At 41.9% G+C, this 27,108-nt stretch overlaps 1 protein-coding gene across 2 annotated transcripts in view; it reads left to right on the forward strand.

The window, feature by feature from the left end:
* The first annotated feature begins 1,906 nt into the window (after nt 1-1,906).
* The window catches only part of pak1 (p21 protein (Cdc42/Rac)-activated kinase 1), a 46,945-nt gene continuing 21,743 nt past the window's right edge, over nt 1,907-27,108 (forward strand). Inside the window, exons 1-2 of one of the 2 annotated variants that reach the window (XM_070828769.1) lie at nt 1,907-2,081; nt 23,333-23,552. In XM_070828769.1, the coding sequence (XP_070684870.1) occupies nt 23,360-23,552 (193 nt within the window). In that variant the 5' untranslated portion in view covers nt 1,907-2,081; nt 23,333-23,359. Of the gene's footprint in view, nt 2,082-20,678; nt 20,742-23,332; nt 23,553-27,108 lie in introns of those variants that run through there. The other variant, XM_070828768.1, reaches the window with a different exon arrangement.

Raw genomic sequence — 27,108 nt, forward strand, 5'->3', positions numbered from 1 at the left:
TGTGTGTGTGTGTGTGTGTGTGTGTGTGTGTGTGTGTGTGTGTGTGTGTGCTCACAGTGAGGTGTGAATGTGTGGACAGCTGCAGGGCTGACTCTCACCTCCTGCCCTCCTTCTGTTTGTCCTCCCTCTCCCTCTCGCTCTCAAACCTTCATCTGTTCGGCCTCGTCTCAGACCCCAGTGACACCAACACGCTGTGTACACACAAACAGCTTCCTCCTCCTCCTCCTCCTCTCTTATAAGACGGCAGACCGCTTGTTTGTGTGATAACATGCGGACCCCATCCTCTAAAGAAGGATTATAAGAAAAGACAGAGAGAATCGTTGTCACCAGTGATCAGAATCAGCTTTTATTGGCCAAATATGTGAACATATAGAAGGGACTTGACTTTACATGAACTTACACATTATCAGATTAAAAGGGAGGCAAGAACAACAAAGCTGAACAAAGTAAACACACATTTAGCTTAACTTATTTAGGGTCTATGTACAACCTAAATATATAAATCTAAATATCAGTATAGATGTAAAAAAAAAAAAGAAGACAGTAGTGCAACGATGCTGGAATAAATGTGCAATTACTTTGCACAGGCTCCATTATATACATGAAGTAGGGAGGATACTGGTGTAGACAGTATAGTAATGTGTATATATCTTAACATTTTTGTGACACTGAGAATTGAAATCGTTATCTAAAACTTTACCAGCCGTCCACACTGAAACACCACCACCATCACGTGGAGTATGTAGTATATGGTGCTTATGCAGCCTGTCGAAGTCCTAAATCCTGGAAAAGAGGAGGCATAAATCCAAGAACTGTGTTCGCGTATTTACATATTTAAACATAAACTATTCTAACTTGCAGATTTATCAATTTATAGTGTTTTCCAGTTGTTTTTTCAGACTGTAGTGCAGCTTAGTGGTGGCGACGCTGAAGTCATGATGTAGTTTGTTTATAGCCCAATATTACCTTTTTACTTCTGGCAACAAAACATTTTAGTATCATGAACATTTAATTGTTGAGCTGTTTTTCTGCAATAATCCAAAATCCCATTGGCTCTGTGTGGAGGAAACCAGGGCGACGCTAACTTCTGGGATGACCTATAAAAATACATCATTCCTGCAGCACTTGATTTGTCTCCAGTTCATCCCAAGTGTGTTGGATGAGGTTGAGGTCGGGGCGGCTCTGTGCAGGCCACTTCTTCTCTTCCACACTTTCTTTAAGTCTCTGCGTCTGACTTCATGGACTTGGACTTTTTACACTGAGGCATCTTCAAACTCAAACTGGAAACTGTTACCACAAAGTTGGAAACACACTATTGTCTAAAATATAGCTTTGTTCCTGTGAAGTGAAATGAAAACTCAACAGCACAGAGGGTTTAGACCAGGGGGAGGGTGTCCACATAAAGGTGTTTTTATGTTTCACCTGTCTGTCTGTTTTCTGCAACAAATGGATTCCAGGATCAGCTGATGAGATTTTGATGGTGATCCAGACTTAACTTAATGATTTATTACATTATGCACCTTTTCACGAACATGCTCAACACGTGCATCGATCATCTCTCACCATGTTCACTTGTGCTGAAAATACCAAACGCCTCTCCTTGTGATCACCTCATTCATGCTTCCTAGTGACGTTTGAGTGCAGTCATTGTCACGTCCTTCTGTTTCATCACTGTTGACTGCATAAAAATGGGATTTTATTAAGGGCCATAAAATACTAACAACCCAGCAAGTGCTGTTAACCTTTGGTAGCATTTTGTCGCCTGTAAATGAAAACTGTTTAATAGTTCTGCAGAAAGAAACAGGCACTGAAAGAAATGTTGGCTCACATATTACTGCAATAAGCTTAATGTTCAGAGTAATGGTGAGTAGTGATCCACATCCTGATGACTGACAAAAGGATTTATTCCTGTGTCTGTTATTAGCAAGTGGACTGAGTGAAATTGTTTTAATTGCTGGACCTGATTTTAGAAAGTGACAATGTGTTGAACAGCTGTCACTCTCTGTTTGTGTGCAGGCTGCAGGTTGAAGCCGCGTCTTTGCCTTTCTGTGAGAGCAGCGACCCAGAGACGACAGTGACAGGTAAGCTCGGCTGGTGTAACTCTCTGCGGCGGTTGTGGCTCTGGAGTCTGTTCTGTGGTTTCTGTGGTGGTCGAAGATCCAAACTGTCCCAGTGACTGAGGCGGATGTAGCTTCTGCTGACTGCACAGATTGACGTTGTTTTCTGGAGTGACTGCGTTAAGACTTAATTGGATTCACGTGGATGCAGTGTTGTCTGTGATTTTGATTCTGGTTATTTTTCCTTAATTCCTACATTTATCAAGTTAAAATAACAATCTCAAAGATCTCTGTTTGTTCTCTTTGGCGGCACCTGTGGCGATAAGCAGTAATTACAGGTGGTTGCCTTCATCTGAACGTCAAATTAGTTTCTTTTTCTTTGGATTTGAACTTGTGTTTTTTTAAATGTTATCGTCTATAGATTGACAACAATTTTAGGTGTGTGTGGACCAATGTGCTGTGTAGCCAGTGGATATTCGGATAACTGATATCTGACAACTAGGCCACATTTTGGCTAATCTCTATTAACACATAATGAATGCATATAAATGAGATGATCTTGGATTAATCAGCTGATATCACCGACTAATATTTTGCTACTAATAAACAGGCTTTGTGAACAGCAGAGGTGTACAGTCGGTGTGCTGCTGTCCTCTCCTGGGGATGAGAGCCGGGCGCTTTGTGGGTGGATTTACGGAGCGGAGGATGAAGTTGTTAAAAAGTAAAACAACAGACTGTTTGGCTGGTTGCTTGGGGTTAGCAAGCTAGGCTATAACAGACTGCGCCTCCTCTTTTCTCCATGCAAAACAGTGATTTACATCTTCACATAACTGGTGGGGGCGGTACAGCCACACTGACTAGTTCTCTTCTTGCAAATATGAAAATCTTTTTTTCCATACTGCATCCAGCTTTTGTTTTGTCCCTGAAAACTGCATACATTTCAGTTTTGGGGTCATAAAATATTGAACTATTGAAATATAGACCTCTAATCAGGACCTCGAGCTGCTGGTCATCCTCTGATATCTCCAGGCCTCATCAGATTATATTCGTACTATTAGATGTTTTCTGTCTCCAACTTAAGTTCTCCATCCTCCGCTTTTTTAGTTCCTCTACTAAAGTAGTCTGACGTGGAGATGTCTGAAGGTTATATGTTTTCAAGAGGTCAAAACCTAAAGCTAGATCTATGTTGGTGCATCTTTAAATACACTGGGATGAAAAACTTGTTTAGGAAGAGTTACTGAGAGCCTTGTTTTTCTTCCCATTTGGCATTATTTTAATTCTAAACTGCTAAATTCTCCACGACTTTGCAGCCAAACAACCACATTTAATGAGACATTAAGCAGCAGCCAGTTAATTACTGACTGCTGATTGTGTTGTTTTATCCAAGATGCTGAGAGTGTTTGTTAAACACAAGCATTTCTTCATCTCTTGCAACAGTGATTTCAAGGATTAATTTTCTCAGTCATTGGCTTTGGTCGCCCTGCAGACACGCTGCTCATTAGATCGTTTGTCACGTCTCAGAGGAAACGTGCTGCAGCACCTGAGTGGAGTGAAACCAGAGTGTTTCGCATCATGTAAGTGGACTGTAATGGGAGTCCGCCTCTCTGGCCTGCATCTGTGGCTCCCAGCATGCACTGCAGCCTCCATTATTTATGGGGTTGCCATAGTAATGGGGCTGGGGAGGGGCGGAGTCTGACAGCTGGTGGATGAGGGATGGTAACGCCCTCGCCCTCCCCCCCCTCAGCACACCTGTATAAATGTGTGTGTATGTGTGTGTGTGATGGGGGGGTTTACTGTGCTCATGAGGCACTCGGAGGGTTTTGCTATGCATTTTTTATGTACTGCATCTTTGTCTGTACACATGTGTGAGCTCTGAATGCCTCCATGTGTGTGTGTGTGTGTGTGTGGGGGGGGATATTTACACAGTCAACAACACTTCAACAGGGGCTCGGCGCGTATGTAGGTGGCCATGCTGGGTCATTTTGTAGCTTTGCTGCTTGTAGTGTGAACGCAGTAGAGGTGGAAACTTTCTATCATGTCGTGGCAAATGTCGTGATGCTCGACCCACCGTGAGATGGTGTGAACATGTTGGTGTGTGACAGGTTCGAAGATACCCAGGGATGTTCTGAGCTGTGATATAATATGGTATGGTATCATTTAATAATAATTTGTTTTACACGTGCAGAGTTTGGACTGAATTTGTTACTTGAATAATTCACAGTAAAGGAAAATCCCACATCTGCTTTACCCAGCTGGGAAAGTTGTTATGGTGTGTGTGTGTGTGTGAGTAATGCCTTTGAGACAGGTGTATCACTCTTTTCAGGTATATGTAATATGAAGCTGATGGATTATGTGTGTGTGTCTTCAGGGCTGGGCTGAGAATCACATTACATATAAAAGCTACATAGCAGACACACATGTACTGTAACTATTGTGTATGAGAACAAAAAGCACGCACACCTGGACTGTACATCACATGCACATAGGGATCTTCTGTTTTAATATTTACTGGAGAGCTTCTTGTTTTCAAGGTATTGAACATAGATTTGTAGGTCGATATTCATTGTTAACTTGCCTTTATCTCAAAATAAGTAGTTTTTTTGTATTTAGCTAATAGCAATAATAATACCAACCGTTATGTGTTTGTAGTATCGTGACCTATTAACTGCTGAAAGCCTGCGTTGAATGTCTGGTTAGTTTTGTAGTCTTGTTTGCTTTTTCTTTAATCAGACAGTTCCTGATTTGCATTTTAATTTAGCTGATTTTAATTATGTCTTCTGTTTTGACAAGTTGTTGTCTGGCTGCCTGAGACCTTTTTCAGCTTATTTTGGCAAATGAAAATAGGTTTTTATAGCAAAGCTATTTAAAAGATATTGTTCTCATCTCCACATTGAAACTTTGGTATCATCACTAGTTATTAGTGGTTGTAAAATGTTAGTCGTGTCCAAACCTTATGAGCATAATGTTGATCTCAACCAGGTCTGAAGTAGCGTTGCATATAGCCATTATTTTTATTCTAGATTAATTTGCTGATTATTATGTTGGTAAATGTCTTTTTCAGTTTCCTGGAGTCCACAGTGACGCCTTCAAATGTTTCTGGTTTGGACCGACAGTCAAAGATCTTCAGTTCAACTGAGAAACTTATAACAAGGCAGTTTTTTTGCTTTGTTTTTTTGGTCGAGTAAAGATGAGGACCATTTTCAAAGATCCAGATCCTCAGTGTGTAGAGTAAAAAAGTTAGTGGAGGTCTATAGTGTGTGTGTGTGTGTGTGTGTGTTAGTTAGTGTGTAGTGGAGGTCTATAGTGTGTGTGTGCTAGTTAGTCAGTGTGTTAGTGTGTAGTGGAGGTCTATAGTGTGTGTGTGTGCTAGTTAGTCAGTGTGTTAGTGTGTAGTGGAGGTCTATAGTGTGTGTGTGCTAGTTAGTCAGTGTGTTAGTGTGTAGTGGAGGTCTATAGTGTGTGTGTGTGCTAGTTAGTCAGTGTGTTAGTGTGTAGTGGAGGTCTATAGTGTGTGTGTGTGCTAGTTAGTTAGTGTGTATAATAAGCAGAAACACCAATGGAGGCTCTGGGGAAATCTTTCTGTTCTATCAAATCTCCGTCGCTCTCTGCTCATAAAAATGAGCCTCGCTCAGAAAGTAAAATATGGAAATAGTTCAAATCTCTTCTGGAGGGTTCACAGATCTTTAGTTTCTGTTTCTACATTCACTGTTGTTATCAATATGTTTTGTGTCTTTATTTAGTCAGATTTAATGAAAAAAACACGTCTGATTTCTGTATTTTTTAACATATAGCACAACTTAAATACCTTTATCAATTATTGACGTTCACAACCTTTTAGCTGAGGCTGTGCAGATTTTAGAGATATAAAATATTTGAAGATCCTCCAAGAAATGACGCCACAATAAGCAAAAACACCAACGTAGGACATGTAGTTCAAAGGGTTAATGTAAAGAATAAAGCGAGAGAGGGAGTGAGCTCTCAGTTTATCCAGGGAAAAATGGTGTCGTCTAAATTCCAGCGGACTCGTGTTGCTGCTCAGCTTTCTTTCTATTCTTTGATCCGTCGCTCTTTATTCTCCTCTGGCCCCCACTTGCCCCCTTCCCGCTCTCTCTCGGTATCTCTCTCTCTCTTCCTACTTTGTGTTCTTTCAGCATGTCTCTCGCTCCCGCTGCTCCACTTAGTCACTGTTTCACTTTCCCTTTTTGTCCTCTTTTGTCTTGCTCTTCTTTTCGTGCTCGCTCATTGTTGGATCACTCAGACCGGAGAGATTCCTCTTTTTTTTTTTTTTTTTTATTCCTCTTTTCATTCAGTCTTTTTGTAATCTTTTTTTTATTATTTCTTCCTTCTTCCACACACATATTCACATGATAAGTAGCTGCTAGCAGAAAACTTTCCAGACCGATTAAACGGAGCGATGGCTGATGTGATGAGGGGAAGACAAAGAATGAAAGGAGAGAGAGACAAAGAGAGAGAGAGTCGAAGCGTTCAGCTGCTGTGAGAATATAAAGAGTTTAAATGTATATTTGACCCTTTACATTTCCTTACAGGAAACAGATTCATGCAGTTTTTAATTTAAAAGAATCATCCCAACATCTTCCACGTCTGTCCAGTCTTCTGAGAACAAAACCATAAAACCTTTTAAACTACTTGAGCACTTTTAAACCTTCTTACTTGTTTCCCATTTATGACGTACATGTGAATATTTCTGTGTAATCTCAGCTCATCCTTTTCTTTTTTTTTGTTCATTATTTTCAATTTGTTTCACCTGTCATGTAATTATCTGGACTCATGTGATCTCCTCTCATTGGCTGTTGCCCGGATTGGATGGGAAAAAAATTCCCTAAAGTATCATATGGTAGTAATTCCTAAATCACTTTTAATGCCTGAATTGATATTTTAGCCCATACAGAGGTCTGTGAGTGTGCACAACTGCAGCCTGTCTGACATCCAGGAGGAAATTACCTGCATCTTCACATTTTAAGTCCAAAGTATGTGGATGTAAACACACATAAACGTTGCCTTCACTTGCTCTGTCCGAGCTGGTTTACACCACAACACAGAAATCACAATAGATCCTGATATCGAATTACAAAAAATTGCAATATAAAAAAATTGCCATCCAAGCTGAAAGTAGTGGAAACATGTTTTGTTTTTTATGATTTAGATTAAAGGCTTTTTAGAGCTTCCTCCTCGTTGTTACAGTTTTATATTCCAAGTGCCTGGATTGTCTTCTGTTTTCCATGAGCACCCCACACATTTCTGATCTATGTTTGGTAATATAGAGCAACAAGTCCTGTATTTTCCTGCTGTGGGTCTGATTTAGTTTGTTACCACTCATTCTAATTAATTATTAGTCTTTGACTTAATTGTGGTATCGACCTGTTGAGGCTGGCAGATCTGAGCACCAGCTGGAAGAGAGAGAGATGAAAATGAGGCAGGAGTTTCTAAGTACGGGGGCTCGTAAGGGACACGGAGGGATGAGTGGGTGAGTTTCTTATGTGAAAACCGACCGAAGAGAAGCAACGTTTGACATCCAGTAGTATAGAGGGATACCCCCCCCCCCCCCCCCCCCAGTACTATATAACATCTACTGTATAGGAAACACACACGCACTTCTGCTGCTTTCTAATAAACAGACTGTAACGACCTCCTTCTGCAGGGATGCAATCTGTTGGACGCCAGGACTGATTTATCTCCACTGCAGTGTGTGTGTGTGTGAGTGTGTGTGAGTGTGTGAGTGTGTGAGTGTGTGAGTGTGTGATGTCCTGTATAATGCATCCAACATGTTTATGGCTCACATTATGCTTTTCCCACTGCAGTGTGTGTGTGTGTGTGTGTGTGTGTGTTCCAGTCATGGTACACTATAGAGTGGAGTGTGTGTTCGTGTTAACTGTTTCTGATGGTTGTGTGTGTGTGTATCTTTGCATTAAGCCTATTAACATCATTAGAGGACTTGCCACTTAAAGCTCTGCAATGCACTCTGGGATTGGATCGAACGCTTTTTCTCCTCCAGCCTCTCGTCTGTCACAGCCGTCCTCTTTGTCTTTATCCTGCTTTTCCCCTCTTGGCTGTTCTCTTTCGTGCTTCCTAACATCTTTGTCTGAATATGTCAGGTTGAGCTCTGGACATCTCTTGTGAAACATGAAAGGAAGACCCAGATAAGAGGAGAGGAAGAACCAGAGGACGATCCAGGCTCATTTTAATGGACGTTATAGCTAAAATAAAGCAGATCCTGAACCTTACTGTATTTTCAGCCTGCTAATGTTGCTCTCCTCTAAGACAGACTACAGTGTGAGCATTTTGCTGCATCGTCTGTATGACTTTTTGTAGTTCAACCATCTCTAACAGATCAGCTGATTGCGCCTCGTCAGACTTTCATTCATATCATTTCAAGTAGAAAATCTTCAAAATGAACATGAATCACAGTTCAAGTGTTCAAACCTTTTAAACACAGCAACAAATTGTCCGTCTGACTTTTGAGTCTTGTGTTGTGCTTGTTGTGCCGCTCATGTGTTCTTCATGTGTCTGACTCTGATCTGTGGATCCTGAATGTCCAATGGTCAAAATATTATAGCTTGACTCTCTGCAGCGTCATCAGGGACTTTTCCTCCTGTTTGTATCCCGTCTGGCTGAAGGACTTGGACTGGGATCAGAGCCAGAAAAACTTGATCAGGACATCCCTTATTTTCACTCTTCTCTTTGACTTCTGGCCCCTTTTATGCATTTTCTTACTTCTACCTTTTGTCTTTGTCTCACATACTCCTTTCCCCTGCTTCTAAACGTCCTTCCTTCCTTCCTTCTTCCCTTCATCTTGGTATTTTCTAACTCTTCCAGCTCCAGCTCTTCTTTTTGTTAAACCAGTCGGCTTTGGACGGCCGATCACTCACAGGCAGTGAGTCAACACTGACCAATGGCAGCCGCTGATTCAGACCTTTGCTATTATGTGAGTCAACGAGGCTTGGTTGAAAAATCATTAAGAGCTTCTGTAATGCTCTTTCCCTCTTGTTATTTCAGCCTCTTCCTTCACCTTAAACAGAGGTTACATCCATGTTCTTAATGCTCGTGCCTTTTGTCGTGTAGTTACAGTGTATTCTGCCTGTTATCAGTACACGTCTACATCAGCAGATAAAGTGGGGGGGGGGGGGTGTGGTACACAACCAAACAAAATGAGGAAACAGTCCTGCTATAAATACTTCATCAGGGCTGTCTGTCATGTTCAAATTCAGGGATCATAAAGATGGTACATGTCATATACTACTGGTCAAATATTCACACCTTTCTTCCTGGTATTCCCCCTGCAGCTCTCAGGTCTCAGTCAGACAGTCAATCAGTCACAGACACTGACTGCAGGAGCAGGGGGAATTATTTTGTGTTGTTTATATGTTCAGATAACCTATAAAGAGGAAAAGGAACTGTCATTCAGGTAGAAGTTGTTAGAATATAATATGTTTGTACACTTGGCACTGGTTGAAGTGTGAAGTGCAGTGAGCAATAACTAATACCAACAAATGTGTGTGTGTGTGTGTGTGTGTGAAGGTCAGTATAGGGCTGAAACATCAGGTCTCCCAGTCGGGGGTCTAAATGTGACCTTGTAGTCCATGTCTGTATCGATTATGTAGAGCTGTGTGTGTGTGTGCCAGCTCTTTATTGGATTTTGTAGTGTGTGTGTGTGTGTGTGTGTGTGTGTGTGTGTGTTGTGGCTCTTCTCACAGGGAGCCTCTCGTACTGGAGTCCATGTTGTTGGTGATTATTTTGTAGTTGAGTACTTGATCTTTAGAGGCACACACACACACACACACACACACCCATCATGACCCTTCAGACTAATAACCTGACCCGACAAACGCAGGGTGTCAGGAACAAACATGGGCGTCAGTGATGATCGTTTTATCCTGTGTGTGTGTGTGTTACATCCAAACTTTGCCCACAAACGAGGGAGCTGGCATGAGATCCTGGATGTTTGGACGTGAGATGACCAGGAAGGGTTTCATTTTGCAGGACTGTCACTTTAGATACTTTCTGGTGTCGTAGATAGAGCGGAAGAGGGAGAGGAAACAGACAGACGCTGGATTTTCCCCATGAGCTCTGATGGATTGAATTACACCAGCTGAATGGAGAGGGCAGCGTGCTATTGCACTTACAGCCTAAAATGTTTTTATTTGTCATGAATAAATAAATGAAGATGTCACTGTGGCGTGATTAGCCCACAGAATTGTCTCTGTATTTTCCAAATATGTGTAGACTTTCTCTGTTTTCCTGCTCTCATAAATGTCAGAGTTGCATCACAAAGTGCACGATGGACACAAACAGGGGTAAAATGACTGAGGCAGTGACGGTGCTTCAGTTTGACAGCGAGTACAGAAAGGATTATAATCAGTTATAACCCAGTTTGTCCAGCAGAGCAGTGAAGCCTGAGCTCATCCCATCACACGTTGTTTCCACGATTGTGAGTCAGCCTCCAAAGGTTCAGAGGGGGTGTAGTAGCTACTCACTCACTCTGAATTCAGATGTTTCTGCCTCGCTGACACTGACGCTCGCCTCCTCGCCTCCTCGCCTCCTCGCCTCCTCGCCTCCTCGAGTCTGATTTCTTCCTCAAGTTTAGTCCTGCTTTAGTCTTTCTTACTAAGCTTTCGTGCCGTCCCAACGACTAAGTGCCATGAACTTTGATTTAGACATTCAGAGACGTTCACAGACTCTTCCTCTAGCGCCGCCAGCAGATCCAAGTTTTCCCTTATCCTGTGAAATATCCCAACATCTGATAGATGAGTGGTTCTCAGCCTGCGGTCCGGGGATCCTCGGGGGAGTCGTATTTCAATTTCACGACTATTTCATTGACTAGAAGTTAACCCAATGAGAGAGGAGGAGCAGAAGTGACCCACAGAATAAGGAAATTGGACGAAGAGTTTGACGACATAACAATTTCCGTTCCACGTTTTTCAAAGTGTGTCTGAAACTCAGTTACTCAGTCCTTTTGTTTGACAACAATGTCCCTGAGTTTGTGCTCATCCTCTGCCATTGTACTCTGCACACACTCACACTTTCTACTGTGTGTGTATGAATGTAAGCTGTAAGTCTTTATTATGATTGTATATTTAGAAGTAAGTGAGGTGTATGTACAGAAAACAAAGTTAGCCGAATGACAGAATGTATAAGACTATAAGGTTTCACTGTCCATTTGACAATCTACAGTACAGACAGTTGTGGAATAACTAAATCTGATCAGATGGGGATCCCTGAAATCAGATCCCATTAAATATGGGTCTGCAGCCACATGTGTATCAATTTAACAGCACGAGATGGATTCTTATTTTGAAACTCTCATTAAAAAGTGAGTGTTAACTAAAGTTTTCTAATTTGTCGTGCGCCTTTGGTTGATATTTTATAAGTACTCATCGTTACATCATACACTGTCGTACAAGTGGTTTCCTCCGTTTCCATCTCAGTTAGTTTTGCAGTTTGGAAAGTTTTGTGTGAGTTTGTGAATGTTTACAGGCTGACGAGCTCCTTCCCTCCTTACTCTGTGTTCAATTACGCAGCTCAAAAAGAAGGGCAGTGACTCGACTCTCCTCTCGAGCGATTATTCAAATCATCTTCATTTAAGGGGCAGCCCTACGCTGAGTGAAGTGTAAATGATCTGAGGACGGTGCAGAGCAGGAACACACCGCCCAAATTGTCTCAGTAGGTAGTGAACCAAATTGATTATGTATGTTTTTTTAAGCAGCACGGATCCCCTGGATCTGACTCACACTCACTGTGGCCTCAGTTGGCCCCTGAAGACAATATGCTGAGGCGGGGCTGGACAGATGGTTGTACGGAGCAGGGTGTCCCTCTCTGTGTGTGTGTGTGTGTGTGTGTGTGTGTGTGTGTGTGTGTGTGTGTGTGTGTGTGTGTGTGTGTGTGTGTGTGTGTGTGTGTGTGTGTGTGTGTGTGTGTGTGTGTGTGTGTGTGTGTGTGTGTGTGTGTGTGTGTGTGTGTGTGTGTGTGTGTGTGTGTGTCTGGGCTTCTGGGATGAGATGCCTTGATTACAATAACCTGCATAATCAATGTGCTGCACACACAGACAGACGGATAGCTAGTTAATCACATCCTCTGTGTGTGTGTGTGTGTGTGTGTGATCAGTGACATCACTTTGGTCTTAGGGAAACATAGGCCAACATTTTTCATCAATTTCTGACATTTTATAGATTAAGAAACAAAATGATTGACAGATTAATTATCATCATTAGTTGCTACCCCAGTGTGACACTTGAACAAACTCATTAAAATAAAAACTTAAATGCAGGATTGCCTGGTTTGGTTGAATCTTTTTATGACCTGCCATTTAAGTTATTGATGATGAAAGCTTTGAGATAACATGTCGTGAGATATTGTAGTAACATTGGACTCAGGATGCTTTTATCCGGACTGAAATTCAACTAAAATGTTTTTTTTAAAGAGCTGTGATTCAGTCTAGATGCTCCAATTAGGCTTTAAAGTGAATGAATGTCACTCACAAAGCAACACGTAACCACCACAGTCAGTCTGTCAGTATTATATTATAATATTTAGAATATTTTCACGGCTTTATGTTGCCGTCATTGCTGATTATTTTCTGGATTGATCCTCTAATCATCTGGTCTATAACATTTCCTGCCACAGTCCAAATTAGAATATAATTTTACAATAATATGAAACAAAAACAAAATAAAGGCAGCAAATCCTCTGAGTTCAGGAGCTGAAAAATGACTCATCGCTTACACACACGCTGAGCTGGGAAAGATACGATTCAACTAGTAAACAGCAACTCAGGCGCCTGAAAGTTAACCAGCTTTCTGATAAGAGAACTGATCGTTAATCTGAGCCGACCACAAGAAACACAAAGGATTGTGGGTAAAATGAGTGGGATTTTGACATGATCTGAACAGATTATGCTCTACAGTTGATGTTCCTTCGGGCAAGGCACTGAACACTGCTGTGTGTGTGTGTGTGTGTGTGTGTGTGTGTGTGTGTGTGTGTGTGTGTGTGTGTGTGTGTGTGTGTGTGTACTTGCCCCCTACTAAGATGCAATCTGTTATTTGGTCACGCACTCTCTCATCCTCTTTCTCTTTCTCTTTCTTTTATTCTCTTATTTTCTTTACTCTCTCTCTCTCTCTCTCTCGCCCCATCCCAGCCAGGCTCGTCATGCACTTCGTTCATGCAGAAGAAAACCACCATCCCCCTCTCCCCTCCTCTCCTCTCCTCTCCTCTCCTCTCCTCTCCTCTCCTCTCCTCTCCTCTCCTCTCCTCTCCTCTCCTCTCCTCTTCTCTCGCTCTCTCCTCTCTTTCTCTGCATCTATCCTTTATTTTTGTTTGGCCACGTTCTCCTCTTCAAAATCACCATCTGTCCCTCTACCCGCACCCAAACACACACACACACCCAAACACACACACACACACACACACACACACACACACACACACACACACACACACACACACACACACACACACCCAAACACACACACACACAGATTGCCACCTGACAAAAGACTCTCAAGCTTTGTGCTGAACAGCCTTAAAACACACACTTTCTGCCTCTCAGATGTGATTGATTATTAATGAAAGTGGTAAGTGTGTGTGTGTGTGTGTGTGTGTATGTGTGTGTGTGATGTAGCAGAAACTTCCATTACTTTAAAATATCTTACTATAAACTCTTACTGGTAAAACATGTTTGTTTATTCCAAGTATGTCTGAAATGGGTTGAAAGGATGCGCTGGTGTTAATCTATAATTTTGTTATTGTCAAATAGTTATTGGTTTGCTGGTTCGTCTCTCAGCACTTTCTGACTTCCTGCTTGTGGCATTCTGCTCCAAGCTCATTGGTTCCTAATTAAAATGATTCATTCTTTTTAAAAAGTGGTGAATACTCAAACAGGAGGTAACAGAGCATTTGTTGGGGACTATTTCCAGTGGCGGATTAATTCACATTTGGCGCTCTAGTGAGTATTTGGGGCAGCAGTGCAGCGTGTGTGGGACTGAGTCCAAATAAACTAAAGTGTGTGTGTGTGTGTGCTCGTGGTGATGAAGAAGCATGTCTCGTTTGGACAATGGAGCTCTATGGCACAGTGGAATAATATAATAATATAATAATATACCAGGCTTTGGATACCAGCACAAAAATTGTTAGATAATATGTTTACAATAACAAAAATGCAAGTTAAAATATCCTTTAAGTAAAAGCAAAGCAGTATTAAGATAAAAAGTAAATAAAGTGAGTAAAGAAAGGCTGCAGCTTTTTATCAGTCAGGACGAATGAAGATTAAATGATCTTAAATACAGAAGAACAGTCAGGATGAGCAGCGCAAAGCAGGGACTCTCCTGCAGTTAGAGCTTCAAAGAGAAATTATAATGGGTGTGGTTGGTGTGTGTGTGTGTGTGTGTGTGTGTGTGTGGAGACTATGTGCATTTGAACTTGAAAATAGACTGTGTGAGGTTGTGTGTGTATGCTGGGATTTACATGTATATATATGTGTGTGTGTGTGCGTCTATGCATCCTTTCACGTGTGTCGGGTTAAATATGTTAAAATATACATTTGAAGTCGAGGCCTTGGGGTTCGTCTCATCATTACCGTGACGATGTTATGTCGGAGTCGACTGCAGACAGACACTTACACCCCTCTTTCTCTCTCTGGTCCGGCCCTGTCTTCTCCAGTTAGACCTGCTCAGTCTCTCTGCCGTTTATTTCCTTACTTCACACAGCTGCTACGAGGGTTTCGGTGTTCAGAAGAAATCAGATGCAGTTGGCTCCGGGTCTTTCTTCTTCTTTTGTTCGTCTGTAGTGTTTTTGGCCAGCAGGCTGTGGTAACATCTCCACCTCCTCCTTTCATCTGTCTCCTTTTCTCTTTGTCTCTTCCTGCTAACAACCCTATTTATCTCCTGCCTCATTCCATATTAACACACACACACACACACACACACAGGTTATTACCACCATGTGTGTACTGACAGTCCCACAGTGTTGTGTGTGTGTGTGTGTGTGTGTTGTAACAGCGTGAGCTCCAGGAGCAGGCAGGGGCTCTGTTGCCTTGCCGTGCCCAGAGACACTGAACTCTCCTGGGCTACAACTGGGGCGGATCCCCCCCTGCTGGGTCTGCAAGCTCAGCTAAATGTTTAACAAGATCGGAGGTAGAGAGAGAATCAGCCTGCGTTTGTGTTTGTGTGATGCAGCAAAAATCGGCAAAGTATAATAAGAAAGAAAAGTCAAGTATTTGCAGAATCAATAAGCCGTCGAGTTGAACTTGACGTGTGCGAACACACAATGAATAACACACAGTTTTGGTACCTATGAGCTAAAACTGAGGCAGTTTCATTTTCATTTGTCGTTTCATGTGTCTCATGTGTCTCCCCAGAGATAATATCCAATTATAACACTCCAGTCTATCGCTGCGACTAATTAATATTTTCATTTTTAATTATCTGCTAATTATTCTCTTGTGAAAAATGTCTATTACAATTTTCCCAGAACCCTGCAGTGATCTCTTTTTTTTCTCTCACCAACAGTCTAAAACACAAAGACATGTGGTTATGTGTATTGTAAGTAAAGTAAAGTATGTAAATTCTCACCTTTAAGAACCTGGAACCTGGCATTTTTGCTTCAAACATGACTTCAAGTGGCAATCTCGAAGATTTTCAGTTAGGTAAATGTCCGTCAAATGAGTTAACACAATGGTGACTGAGTCTATGGCCCACTGATGAAAGCCTGTGCATTTGCAGTATTATTTCTTATTTAAAAACTGGGTGTCCAGTTGACATTCATGGGTAAAATAATGAGTGGCGTCCGTTACCAGCAGTGGTTGTTCTGCCAGAGAGGGAAGGTGGAAGCGGCGTACTGTTTTCTCTGGTCTGTGCTGAGTTGTGAATAAACTACAGGTGGTGAAACTTTGCGAACAAGTGCAAATCCAAAGAAAAAGAAACTTAATTTGACGTTCAGCTAAAGACAAACAGTGAAAACCATCAGTGAGGGGACAAAAACACACCTGTAATTACCGCTCATCACCGCCAAAGAGAGCAAACCTGAGATCTTTGAAGCTGCCACTTTAAAAGCCAATAAGCCGACACTGCCAGGTGGGTAAGGTGGCACCTTTTTTTAGAAACAAAGTTTGTCCCTGCCTTAATGCAAGGCTATTTTCCATCATCACTGATCAATCTGCTCACGTCCACTGGGCTGACTGCCTCTTTCTTCTTTTCTTTTCTTTAATTCACTGTTATATTCTGCCGTTAGATCAAATGTTTTTTTATAATTCAGATGATCTGCTTACTGAGGTAGCCTCGGCATGTATAGGAATAAAACTAAAAAGTAGGGAAAGCCTGGATGAAAATAGATATGGTAATGAATATGAATGTCCGACATACATACACACACACAGCCCCCGGCAGACGTGGCCTAGCTTTACCATGTAATGGCTGGAATGTGCATGTGGATGCCAGAGAGGCTCCGTGAGGCTGTTTGTTATACTTGCACACATTTGTGTGTTTTCTTTTACCATAATCCCAGCTGACTTCACAGTAAATAGATCAGCTGTGTTAGCTTTCATATAAATCAGAGGGAGCTGGCATGTGACTGAGGACTCCACAGTCATTTTTATCGATTTAAACATTAAGATGGCAGAAAGGTTCCCCAGGAGCAGAGAGTCTACCATATATCACAATAACATTATTAGGAATTTGTTGCTACATCAACATAACTTCTCTTACTTCTGATATTTACTGTGCTGATCCCCTCTGGTAGCTTTCTACAAGATGCATGTTAGAGGACGCAGATGCTGTAGCTGAGTGGTGCATTATAATGCTGTGCTATTATAAAGGCTGTTGAAAAGGAAACCACTGCAATGGACTGCAGCTGATTAAAAATATAATGCAATCATTTCATGTCATGTTCAGGGGGCGCAGTCGGCCCACGGGCTGCGCTCCGAGCTCCACTGATAAATATCAAACAAACCCAACTGTGGCATGACTAGCTTCTCACTGACTCATCTTGGAAAATGAGCAGAGGGCAAATACCCTGTAAAGAAAGAGACAAAAATAGGAAACTCGTGGCCCTCGGGGTACGTCATGAAAACACAACTAATCAGGCAGTTGCAGGTGATGATGTATCGTGTAAAAACTGTATGTTACAGCGATCCGTAATGATGCAACGTTTCGATTATGCAACAGTCATTTCAGATTATCTCTCTTGTGCTTCAGCGACGTGGATAACGAGATACGGTACAGGAGGAGAGGGTGAAGACTGCGCTGTGTTTAAAATGCAGCGACATGCACGACTGTGCGACTATGTATGTGTCAGAGAGGGTTAATGTACACATGGATGGTTGTGTGTGTGTGTGTGTGTGTGTGTGTGTGTGTGCAGCCACATCTATGGGAAGAAGACTTCAGAGGCTGACATGGCATTTCCAGGAAGTGCTGACATATAATGGCAACTGTCTCCAGAGGTGTGTGTGTGTGTGTGTGTGTGTGTGTGCATAATGCAAGTCTCTGTAACATGTACAGCTCATGTGTATTGTTTTTGATGTCTGGTTTTGAAGGCTGCTGTCTGTGTATGTGTGTGTTTGTTAGATACATGTTTTGAAGTAGTATTACCTCTGTGTGATGTGGTTTTGTCGCCATTTATGAGTAAAATAGGCAGAGATGGAAATAATGAGCGAGTGAAGGAGATGGATAACAGGGAGAGAGAGAGAGAGAGAGAGAGAGAGAGAGAGAGAGAGGGGTGTGTGAGCACAGGTAAATGTTTTTTATTTAATCTGCGTATTGATAGAAATCTTGATGGAGGTTCTATTTCCCCAGATCAGTAATCAGATGAAATTTCTGTGTGTGTGTGTGTGTGTGTGTGTGTGTGTGTGCGCTGCTTTGAAGTGACTATTGATTTGACTGTTGCCTCTTGTGCCTTTTTAAAATGATCATGTGACTAATGGGCGCATTAAGGGAGCAAACATTCATGAATGGATATCTGGCTGCTCTCCACTGGAGCTCCGGGACATTTCAGAGATGTGATCCCAGCAGCAGAAATCTGTTTCTCCAGACTTCATATCGGGTTTTGAAGGCTGCCACTGAGCAATATGAAGTCACTAATCAATATTTTTATGGTAAATATGGATTAAATGACTCTGTGTAAAGCAAAAAGGGGTTGCTCAAGTCACCTGGCTCCTTTCTTACCTCCACTTTCATCAACCCCATGTCCGTCCACAACAGGCAGCTGCTTTCAGGAGAGATGTCTGAGGCAGGCTAAAATAAAACCTGATCAAATATTGATCTGTGTTTTTTCCACCTCAGCCTTCTAGTGGTGCAGCTTACATGTACGGGGGAACATTTAGCAGCCAGATATTTCCTCAGGAGGCAGTGGAGACCAAAAACAGAGGTAGAAACCGGATGAATATTAGACTTAAATTCATCAGGTGGCCTACGTCTTTTAGGAGTAAGAATCTTAATATGTCAGATTTCATGTTATGCTGTGTTGTTGGATTTAAATGACAAATATGCTCACAGTGTCGGCGTAATTTGGATCAGAGACACTGATCAGACATGATTCACTATGATGGGGAGCAAAGTAAAGAGGGATGAGGAAGAGGGAGCATTAAAAAGAGAAAGACCAGTCTGGTAGAATCTAAGTTTAGAAACATGGAAAGGGAGAGATGGATGAAGCTAAAGGTAAAATAAAAGCACTGATGGGAAAGAAGGAGAAGAAGAAGATTTGGAGGTGGACGGGAAAAGATGGAGAATCCTGGAGCGTGATGAAAAGAAGGAGGAAAGGAAGCAGAGAGGAGGAGATGAAAAGTGAGAAAGTTGTCAGCTAGAGAAACGGATGGGTCGGCCATGACAGCTCCGACAATTTGTGACTCACAGAGACACACTATAATCTGTGTGTGTGTGTGTGTGTGTGTGTGTGTGTGGATATCATATACGCTGTCTGACACTGTGATATTTTCTCATCAGTCAGACAGACAGTCTCTGACACACACACACTTCATGGTCACTCACTGTCATAAACATTACAGTGTGTGTGTGTGTGTGTGTGTGTGTGTGTGTGTGTGATCTCTCTTAGCTCATTGGTTGCTGTGCTGTTTGCAGCCTCTCCATGGTAAAAGTTTGCCTTCTCATGTTGCTCACTATATTCTTAAAAAACATAGTATTTTTCTACCACAGTCCCTTCGCTGATCTAACAGAACGGGTGGTGGATCCACTGCAGTGATCACTAAGCCACGCCCACCCCTTAGTCGTTCAATTAAATATTAAAGATTTGCTTCAAATCCCTCTTGTAACAGTTGCCACCTTCAGACGGAGCTCCTGAGCTCGTGGTTATGACACGGGAAGTCTTCTACACCATATTCTTGGTGTTCACCTGGTTACAGAATAACATTACTAGGCAACATGGACGCCAAAAGACTCCTCGCTCTCACCGTCTGGAAGATGATGATAATTTAGACAGTCAGCATTAATGGTGGACATTTGAAGCCCGTGGGAATATCAACATCATTCCTCGGACATAAAATAGATAAACTCTACATGACTAAAATTACAATATATGAACTCACCGTCCTCTGAATAATTTTCATGACTTGGAGCGCTCATAGAATTTCCACCTCCAACATCGTGAACACTACAAGCGTAGGATGTTCATGGTGAACACGACCACATTTGAAGGCGTCTACATCACTTCTGTTTCACTCAGACCTTTTTGGCAGGTTACTATTTCCTTTTTTCACCATTTTATTGGACTTGTCAAGTTTTACATACTGTAGGTGACATTATCAAACTCAAAGTGGTGACGTTAGCATGCCTGACGTTCTGATTGGCTCAGGTATTTAGTTTTATTTCTTTCTCTTTTTCTGTGGTTGGGAAAACCCTCTGACATGTCATGTAGCAGACAGTGTGTGGGTTTGTTTGATAACAGGGCTCTGCTAAAACTGACAGCAATGTCTGAAATATGAGATCTGTGTGTGTGTGTGTGTGTGTGTGTGTGTGTGTGTGTGTGTGTGTGTGTGTGTGTGTGTGTGTGTGTGTGTGTGTGTGTGTGTGTGTGTGTGTGTGTGTGTGTGTGTGTGTGTGTGTGTGTGTGTGTGTGTGTGTGTTAAAGATTGACAAAGATTTATGAAGTTACCCTCAGGCTATTTTTAAAGAGGTTATTTTAAGGCTAAAGGTGATTTTTACTCTGTGATTCAGTTCCAGTAAGTGTGTGTGTGTGTGTGTGTGTGTGTGTGTGTGTGTGTGTGTGTGTGTGTGTGTAAAGATAAATACGTGTGTGTGTGTGTGTGTGTGTGTGTGTGTGTGTGTGTGTGTCTCAAATCAACAGACAACAAAGGGGCCATCACTTCCCTGTAAACAGTGATTGTTTTTATGTGGCTGTAAACACACACCACCTCTTTGTGTGTGTGTGTGTGTGTGTGTGTGTGTGTGTGTGTGTGTGTGTGTGTGCACCGTATTTCCCACTTCCTCATGTGACTCACCTTGTGACATCACGCCGTGACATCACTGTCTACTGAGGCAGGGTTGGTCAAAAGGCCGATGGAGCCTCTGACTCTCAGTCACTCTCCTTTAGTTTTACTGCAGCTCTCAGTGGATCCAACGTTTTCTCTCCATTCAGAGTGATTCTTTCTTTCTTTCTTTCTTTTTTCTTTCTTTCTTTCTGTTTCTTTGTGGACTGAAGCTGGAAACATGTGTGTCTGTCTCTGCTAAGGTAAGCTCTGCTGAACCAGCTGCTTTGTGAAGTGGTTTTTGGTGCTTAAAGTGAAAACTGTGTGATAATGATTTTTGAGGCTGTGAGGTGAACCTTCACCTCGTCTTTCACCTCTAAATAAAAAGATGCTTCAGCTTGTTTCCCTGCTTTTTTTTCCTAGTTTATTTATACCAGTGTTGTCATTTTAACAGAAACCTCCAGGTTTTATTGTATAATGCAGTGAAGACAGTAACAAGTCTGTCAGTAAACTGTAGAAACAGATTAGATTTTTATCCTGTGAATTTCTATTAGTCCCTTAATTCAGTGTTCCTTCTTTAAAAATGACAAACTATCGTGATCAATTCCACAACAGACCTTATCTATGATGACCATTTTTACTGCCATTTCTTATCTTAAAAGGTGAAGCAGAAGAGATGCACGTTTAATACTTCATAAATGTGACCAGAGTTAACATGTCATCTCATTGTTTTTATTTCCTCTCACCAGGGACAATATGCAAATTTTAAAGACTTGATAAACTAGACTAAATTAGTGCCTTTGGGTGCAGCTAACAGGAACTCATCTGCTGAATGGCGGCTGTGAAGTGTGACGTTAGTAGACGTACAAATGAAAATGATTTGGTGACCCAAATAGTCTCCTGCGACCCACGTGTGGGTTCTGACCCAGTCTCAGAGAATGGCAGCCCTAATGGAGATAAAGTTTTTCAGACTTTCACTCCTCTGTGGGGAGAAAGATGCTATCACACCCCTGCAAACAGAGCAGCTGCTGATCAAAACTCAGCTCGGTGGGAGTTTGTACCCTTGTAGTTGTAAACTGTTCACACTTTTCTGAGGTTTTGTGAGGGAAAGCTCTCATCTGCAAAAGAGAGGCACCGCGAGAACTGTTTTGATTTGGCTGATTGGTGATTGTGGCTTTAAAAGACATTCAGGGAACATCAGCATATTTTAGGACAGATGACGCTCATGAATACCGGAGAAGAGCTGCCACTGCTGACGTGTGCAACATGGGAAATTCTTCAATTCTCTCTCAGTGTCGGTTTTTATTTTAGTCCGTCCTGATATGAACGAGGTGGAGACACAGAACCGATAACACTGAGTCTAAGAGGAACATTTCTGTTTCCTCCTCAGTATTTTATAATGAGACCAAAGCTGCTGAAAAAACACCTGCAGGGATTCGATACTGTCTGGACTGTGTGTGTGTTAAATTCCTTAATGAATCATCAGCACACAGTGTGTGTGTGTGTGTGTGTGTGTGTGTGTGTGTGTGTGTGTGTGTGTGTGTGTGTGTGTGTGTTTAGTTCCGACCCAAATAGAGTCTCCTCTTGGGACTCTGTGTCCACTGGAGCATTTAGCAGAGCAGGTTAACTTGCACTGTGTGATTGTGTGTGATTATGTGTATTTTTGCGTGAGGGTGATGCGGCGAAACCGCCCGTTAAAATGTCCCTCTTTGCCTCTCAGTGGTGTGTGTGTGTACTTCAGGTTGTACTTACTGCACAACTCTGTGTGTGTGTGTGTGTGTGTGTGTGCCCACGCATGCATGTGTGTGTGTGTCATCTTTTGACCAGTTGCTCTTTTCCTTCTCACAGCATTTATGTCTGAGTCAGCACACACACACACACACACACACACACACACCATGGTTTAGTCAGCATAGTGTTTGTAGATCAAACAGACCACTCAGTGAGCAAATGGAAACTCTTTGTTCTTTCTTTCTTTCTTTCTTTTAAACTTGAAATATTGAAACTGAACCTCTCAGCTCTCAGGACATTTTGCAGACAAATTTTTTTAGGTTTTCAGCACCTGCTGCATGTGACAACAGTCCGATCTTAAACTTCATAATGTTTAAATTTGTTTATTTGCAAATATTTTATAATATAATGATAATTTTGATGTCACTCAGATTCGTGTGTTTGTTTAAATGTTGATGTTTTTTTTTGTTAAAACTGTGTTGCTGCTCTTCTTTGCCAGTTCTCGCTTGTAAAAGAGATAATTGATCTCAATGGGACAATCCTGGTAAAATAAATGCTCAATTCATTAAAAAAAATATGAATATCTTCATAAGATAGTTTCTTTTTTTAACACATTTGCATGAAAATCCTCTTAAACTGTTCAAGCATGAAGGATTTCGCAGATGAGTCGAAACATTCACACAGAAGCAGCAAACAAAGCAGTTTAAAGTGTTTTACACTAGACAGTTAAAGCCATTAAGACACCATAGAGGAGAAACAAGACTGTATGAAAAGGAGTCAAATAAAACAGAAGATACGGAAAAAATAAGCCAAAGCGGAGGCAGACTGAACAAGAGAACAGTAAAAGTACAGTGTGTCTTCACTGCAGTGATACAAGATAAAACATGAGAAATAAAGCTTTCAAGATGAAATTTGATTGTGAATACAAACAAAGCAAAGGTCCTCTAGTAGTGCTGGAACTGATGGGTGACTCAATAATCAATAACATTTGATTATTAGTATTAAGTACAAGTAATTCTGCACTCTTCTTTTTGTATTACTGTAAATTGATCCTTGTGTTGAGTCATTTGAAGGAGTCCTCTGATTATTCAGCCTCTTCTGTCATTGGTGTGTGTTTGTGCAGGAGCGGCCGGCTGCAGCCAAGCTGAAGATGTCTGATAATGGGGAGGTCGAGGACAAGCCCCCAGCTCCGCCCATGAGGAACACCAGCACCATGATCGGCTCCTGCAACAAGGACCCCGCCCCCCTCAACCACGGCTCCAAGCCCCTCCCACCAAACCCGGAGGACAAGAAGAAGAAAGACCGCTCGATCCGATTCATCCTGACCGGAGGAGGCGATAAGAGTGAGTGCTGAGAGTGCACGTGTTTAGTTTGGCTCTGATACTGTTGGGCTTTAGTATTAAAGGGACACTTCACCCCAAAATCAAAAATACTTTTTTTACCTCCTACCTGTAGAACTATTTATCCTTCTAGATGAGTGTGAGTCACAGAGTTTTGGAGATATTAGCTGTAGAGATGTGTGCCTGCTCTCCAATACAATGGAACTGGATGGTGCTCAGCTTGTGGGGCTCAAAGTGCAAAAAAATAAATTTCTCTCTCTCGGAGCCACTGAGCTAGCTAGTGGTGGTTTGGTAGAAAATAGTTCCCACAAGGAAGTTCTGTTGTTTATGCGAGAGAAGGCAGACGTCTCTGCAGCCAGTATCTCCAAAACTCAGCGACTCACACCAAAAAGATTTAGATGGATGAATAGCAGTACAGCCAAGAGGAATATTTAGATTTTGGGCTGTACTGTCCCTTTAAGGCATCTAACTCACACAGTGTTTGGTTCTCCGTGTGGTGCAGGTCGTGTTACTATCATTAACTTGTACTTTTGTAACAAATCACACACTGAGTCATTCGGGCCGTCCACGTAAAGCCCACATGTTCTGCATGTTTACAGCGGGTTGGTTTGGTTCCTGAACACATTTCACAAGCTGTTATTACTCTGCCAACCCTCCTTTTAGGAAACCTGAGGTTTTAATACTCCTGATCCTGAATCAAACAAACCACTTTAGGCTGGTCATCCTGATGTATCATCATTTTCACCATCATCACATCTCAAAATCACGACTGTTACAGCCTTTCATTCTTCACACATGTCCTCAGGTTTTCATCAGTGATCTTGTTTTTATTGTTGAGTGCTTTTAATACTCAAAAACACATCTAAACCTCCTGAGTGTCTCCTCCCTCTGCATATATACAGTTTACATCAGTCTGGCCTTATTGTGTCAACGCTGCTATCAGACGCCTCACAGCAGGATTCAACCCTGTGCACCTTCTCTGAGGTCTTTGAAGTCTGTTAAGGAAACTACTCCCCCATTAGACGTGCAGTGAAGTGCCGAGATATTCATGCTGCTAAGAAACCCTGTTAATATGGATATGTTAACGCTGAGTGTGTGCTAACAGACGGGCCTTCATAAGCACAATACAGGCCGGCTGAGGCTGACGGAGGGCAGAGGAAAGCTGAGCCAAGTCAGAGAAAGTAGAGCTGAGTTTGAAAAGCGGAGTCCGAGATGTCCTAAACTGGCCACCGTACAGATTATGCTCTGTTCAGTGGCCAGCGGTGGCATAATAAGGACCAGGGCTGTTGAACAGTCAAAAAAATTACATCTAATGTCTTTTCCTTAACACTTCTCCTCATCCTCGATGGAAGGGGTCAAGGGAACGAGAGTTCACAACAGTTTAATGTCATTCAAAAGGTCCTGCAGCCTACAGAATAGATAACATTTTGCAGTATAGTAGCTAAAATAGACCCTAGAATAAAATAAAGTTCATAACGACTTTGGAATAAACGGCTGCAGCGCTGAGGGAGTCTGACTGCACTTACTCTAGACGATGTGGTTATCTGACGCAGGTCTGCGGGGTGGTGCATCGCTTTGAATGCAAGGAGCTGTGGGTCGGCATCATCTCCTCTCCTTTCATAAAGGATGGTCCGGTGTAATCTGTGCTACCGGGGATGAGAAAAGGAAGCACAGAAGCATTTAGAGCTCTTATCATGGTGGCCTCTTAGGTACTTCTGGGTAATTTCAGGCAGTAAGGTGATGAGGAAGAACGTGTCTGCTCAGCAAAACTTGTCTTGGTAGAAAATGAATATTGTAATGCAGGTGGCAGTGTGACAGCCACACCCAGTCTCAGCGTATCCACTGGGTTTTATCTCGGCCTTATTGCGTCACTGCTGGTGGCAGACGAGCTCTCCCCCATAATGTCTAATAATAATAATACAGGAAGTATCATAATGGAGTCTTCCTCCAGGAGCAAGTGGCTGTCAGCGGCTGCCATCTTATTTCACCGAAGCATCTTAACATGCGTGTTCTTTTTTTCACATCGGTTTGACAGCTTTCTGTTCTTCTGTTGTTCTGGTCCTTCCTCAAAAACAGTCCTAGAATAGATGAAGCTGACAAGACACTCTTTTATTAACACTGTAAATTAATCAGTTTCTGCTGGTGAATGTCTTTTAATCTGAAAATACATGTATTTATTTTGTTAACACATATATATATATATATAGTCTTGTTTACACATAATAATCTTAATAAGCATTTAATAGGCACATAAAAGGGTGTTATTACTTATTAACTCATACTTATTACAATAATCTATTAATTATTACCCAGTCCTTTGTACTTTATTGATCACTATTGGGTCTGATAACTCAGTAATCAGATTGGTTGTCAGCCAGATGTGATCGACATAAAGTTGTAATCCTCATGGTATCAGCTGTGGTTGAACTGGAGGTTACAGAGAGTTTAACACACCGCAGTACAGCCTCTGTTTAAAACTAAGACATGATCAGTCAATAATCTGCATTTTCCATCATGTTGTGAGAAACGACGGTCTGATTTCATGGTGTGGGTAGTTTTCCCACACAGCAGCAGGTCACAGTATAAGAGGGCGATGGTGTTGCTGATGAGTTGGAGGTGTGTAGCTGCTTGCCTGCAGCTCCTCTGCTCCTGACTCTTCCATTACGTCCTGCGATATTTCAAAATGTTCAAACTTATGTTCAAAATGTTTAGTTTTGTCCTTCTGATGGAAGATTCCTGCTAAATGCCTCGTGTTTCCCTCCGACTGCGTCACAGTAAAAGCCACTTTGTGTTTGGCCCGTTGAATGATTTTAATGTGAAGCAGCCGCAGGAGATTTAGCATTGTTAGCATTAGCAGGATCTAAATCCAGCTCCGATACGTCAAGGTGGTAATTCAACAATGTGTTGTTAGTCTGCAATGACCTTTGAACCGCTGCACACACAGATAAAGGAACCAGTGCTGTAAAAACAGCTCTGTTCTCACACACACACACACACACAGAGAAGACAGTCCATATTTATAGGCCAGTATATCAGTTTTATATATCAGTATCAATAATTACCTGATGATAACTTCTAATTATGAAAGTATGTTATTCGTTTTTCTTTGCATTTCTTTAGTTTTTGGTTTGTTTATGATAATGATAATGTCTTTTGGGAATATACACAGCTGAGCTCAACAGATGTAGCTGAGTGTACCACTGGGAGATAAAGCTACGGGCGTCCTGTCGCTTGGCAGGAAGCCTTTGGCCAACAAAAATACTTTTAAGTGGCCTTTTATTACAGAATCAATCAGGATTTTTAACAGAAAACTGACCCTCTAATATTGCTCCTGTTTTCTTTTAAAGAAATAGTTTGACATTTTGGGACAGAGGTTTATTTGCTTTCTTTCTGAAGGTTAAATTAGAAGACAGATACCATTTTTATTATATCTACCAGCAGCTGTTCAGCTTAGCTTAGCATAAAGACAGGAAACAAGGGAAGACAGTTAGCCTGGCTCCAGTGTTTGTGCTAAGCTAACTGCAGCCTGATAGATAGATAGATAGATAGATAGATTAGC

The sequence above is a fragment of the Pempheris klunzingeri genome, chromosome 4, assembly GCF_042242105.1.
Source record: "Pempheris klunzingeri isolate RE-2024b chromosome 4, fPemKlu1.hap1, whole genome shotgun sequence".
Classification (NCBI taxonomy): Eukaryota; Metazoa; Chordata; class Actinopteri; order Acropomatiformes; family Pempheridae; genus Pempheris; species Pempheris klunzingeri.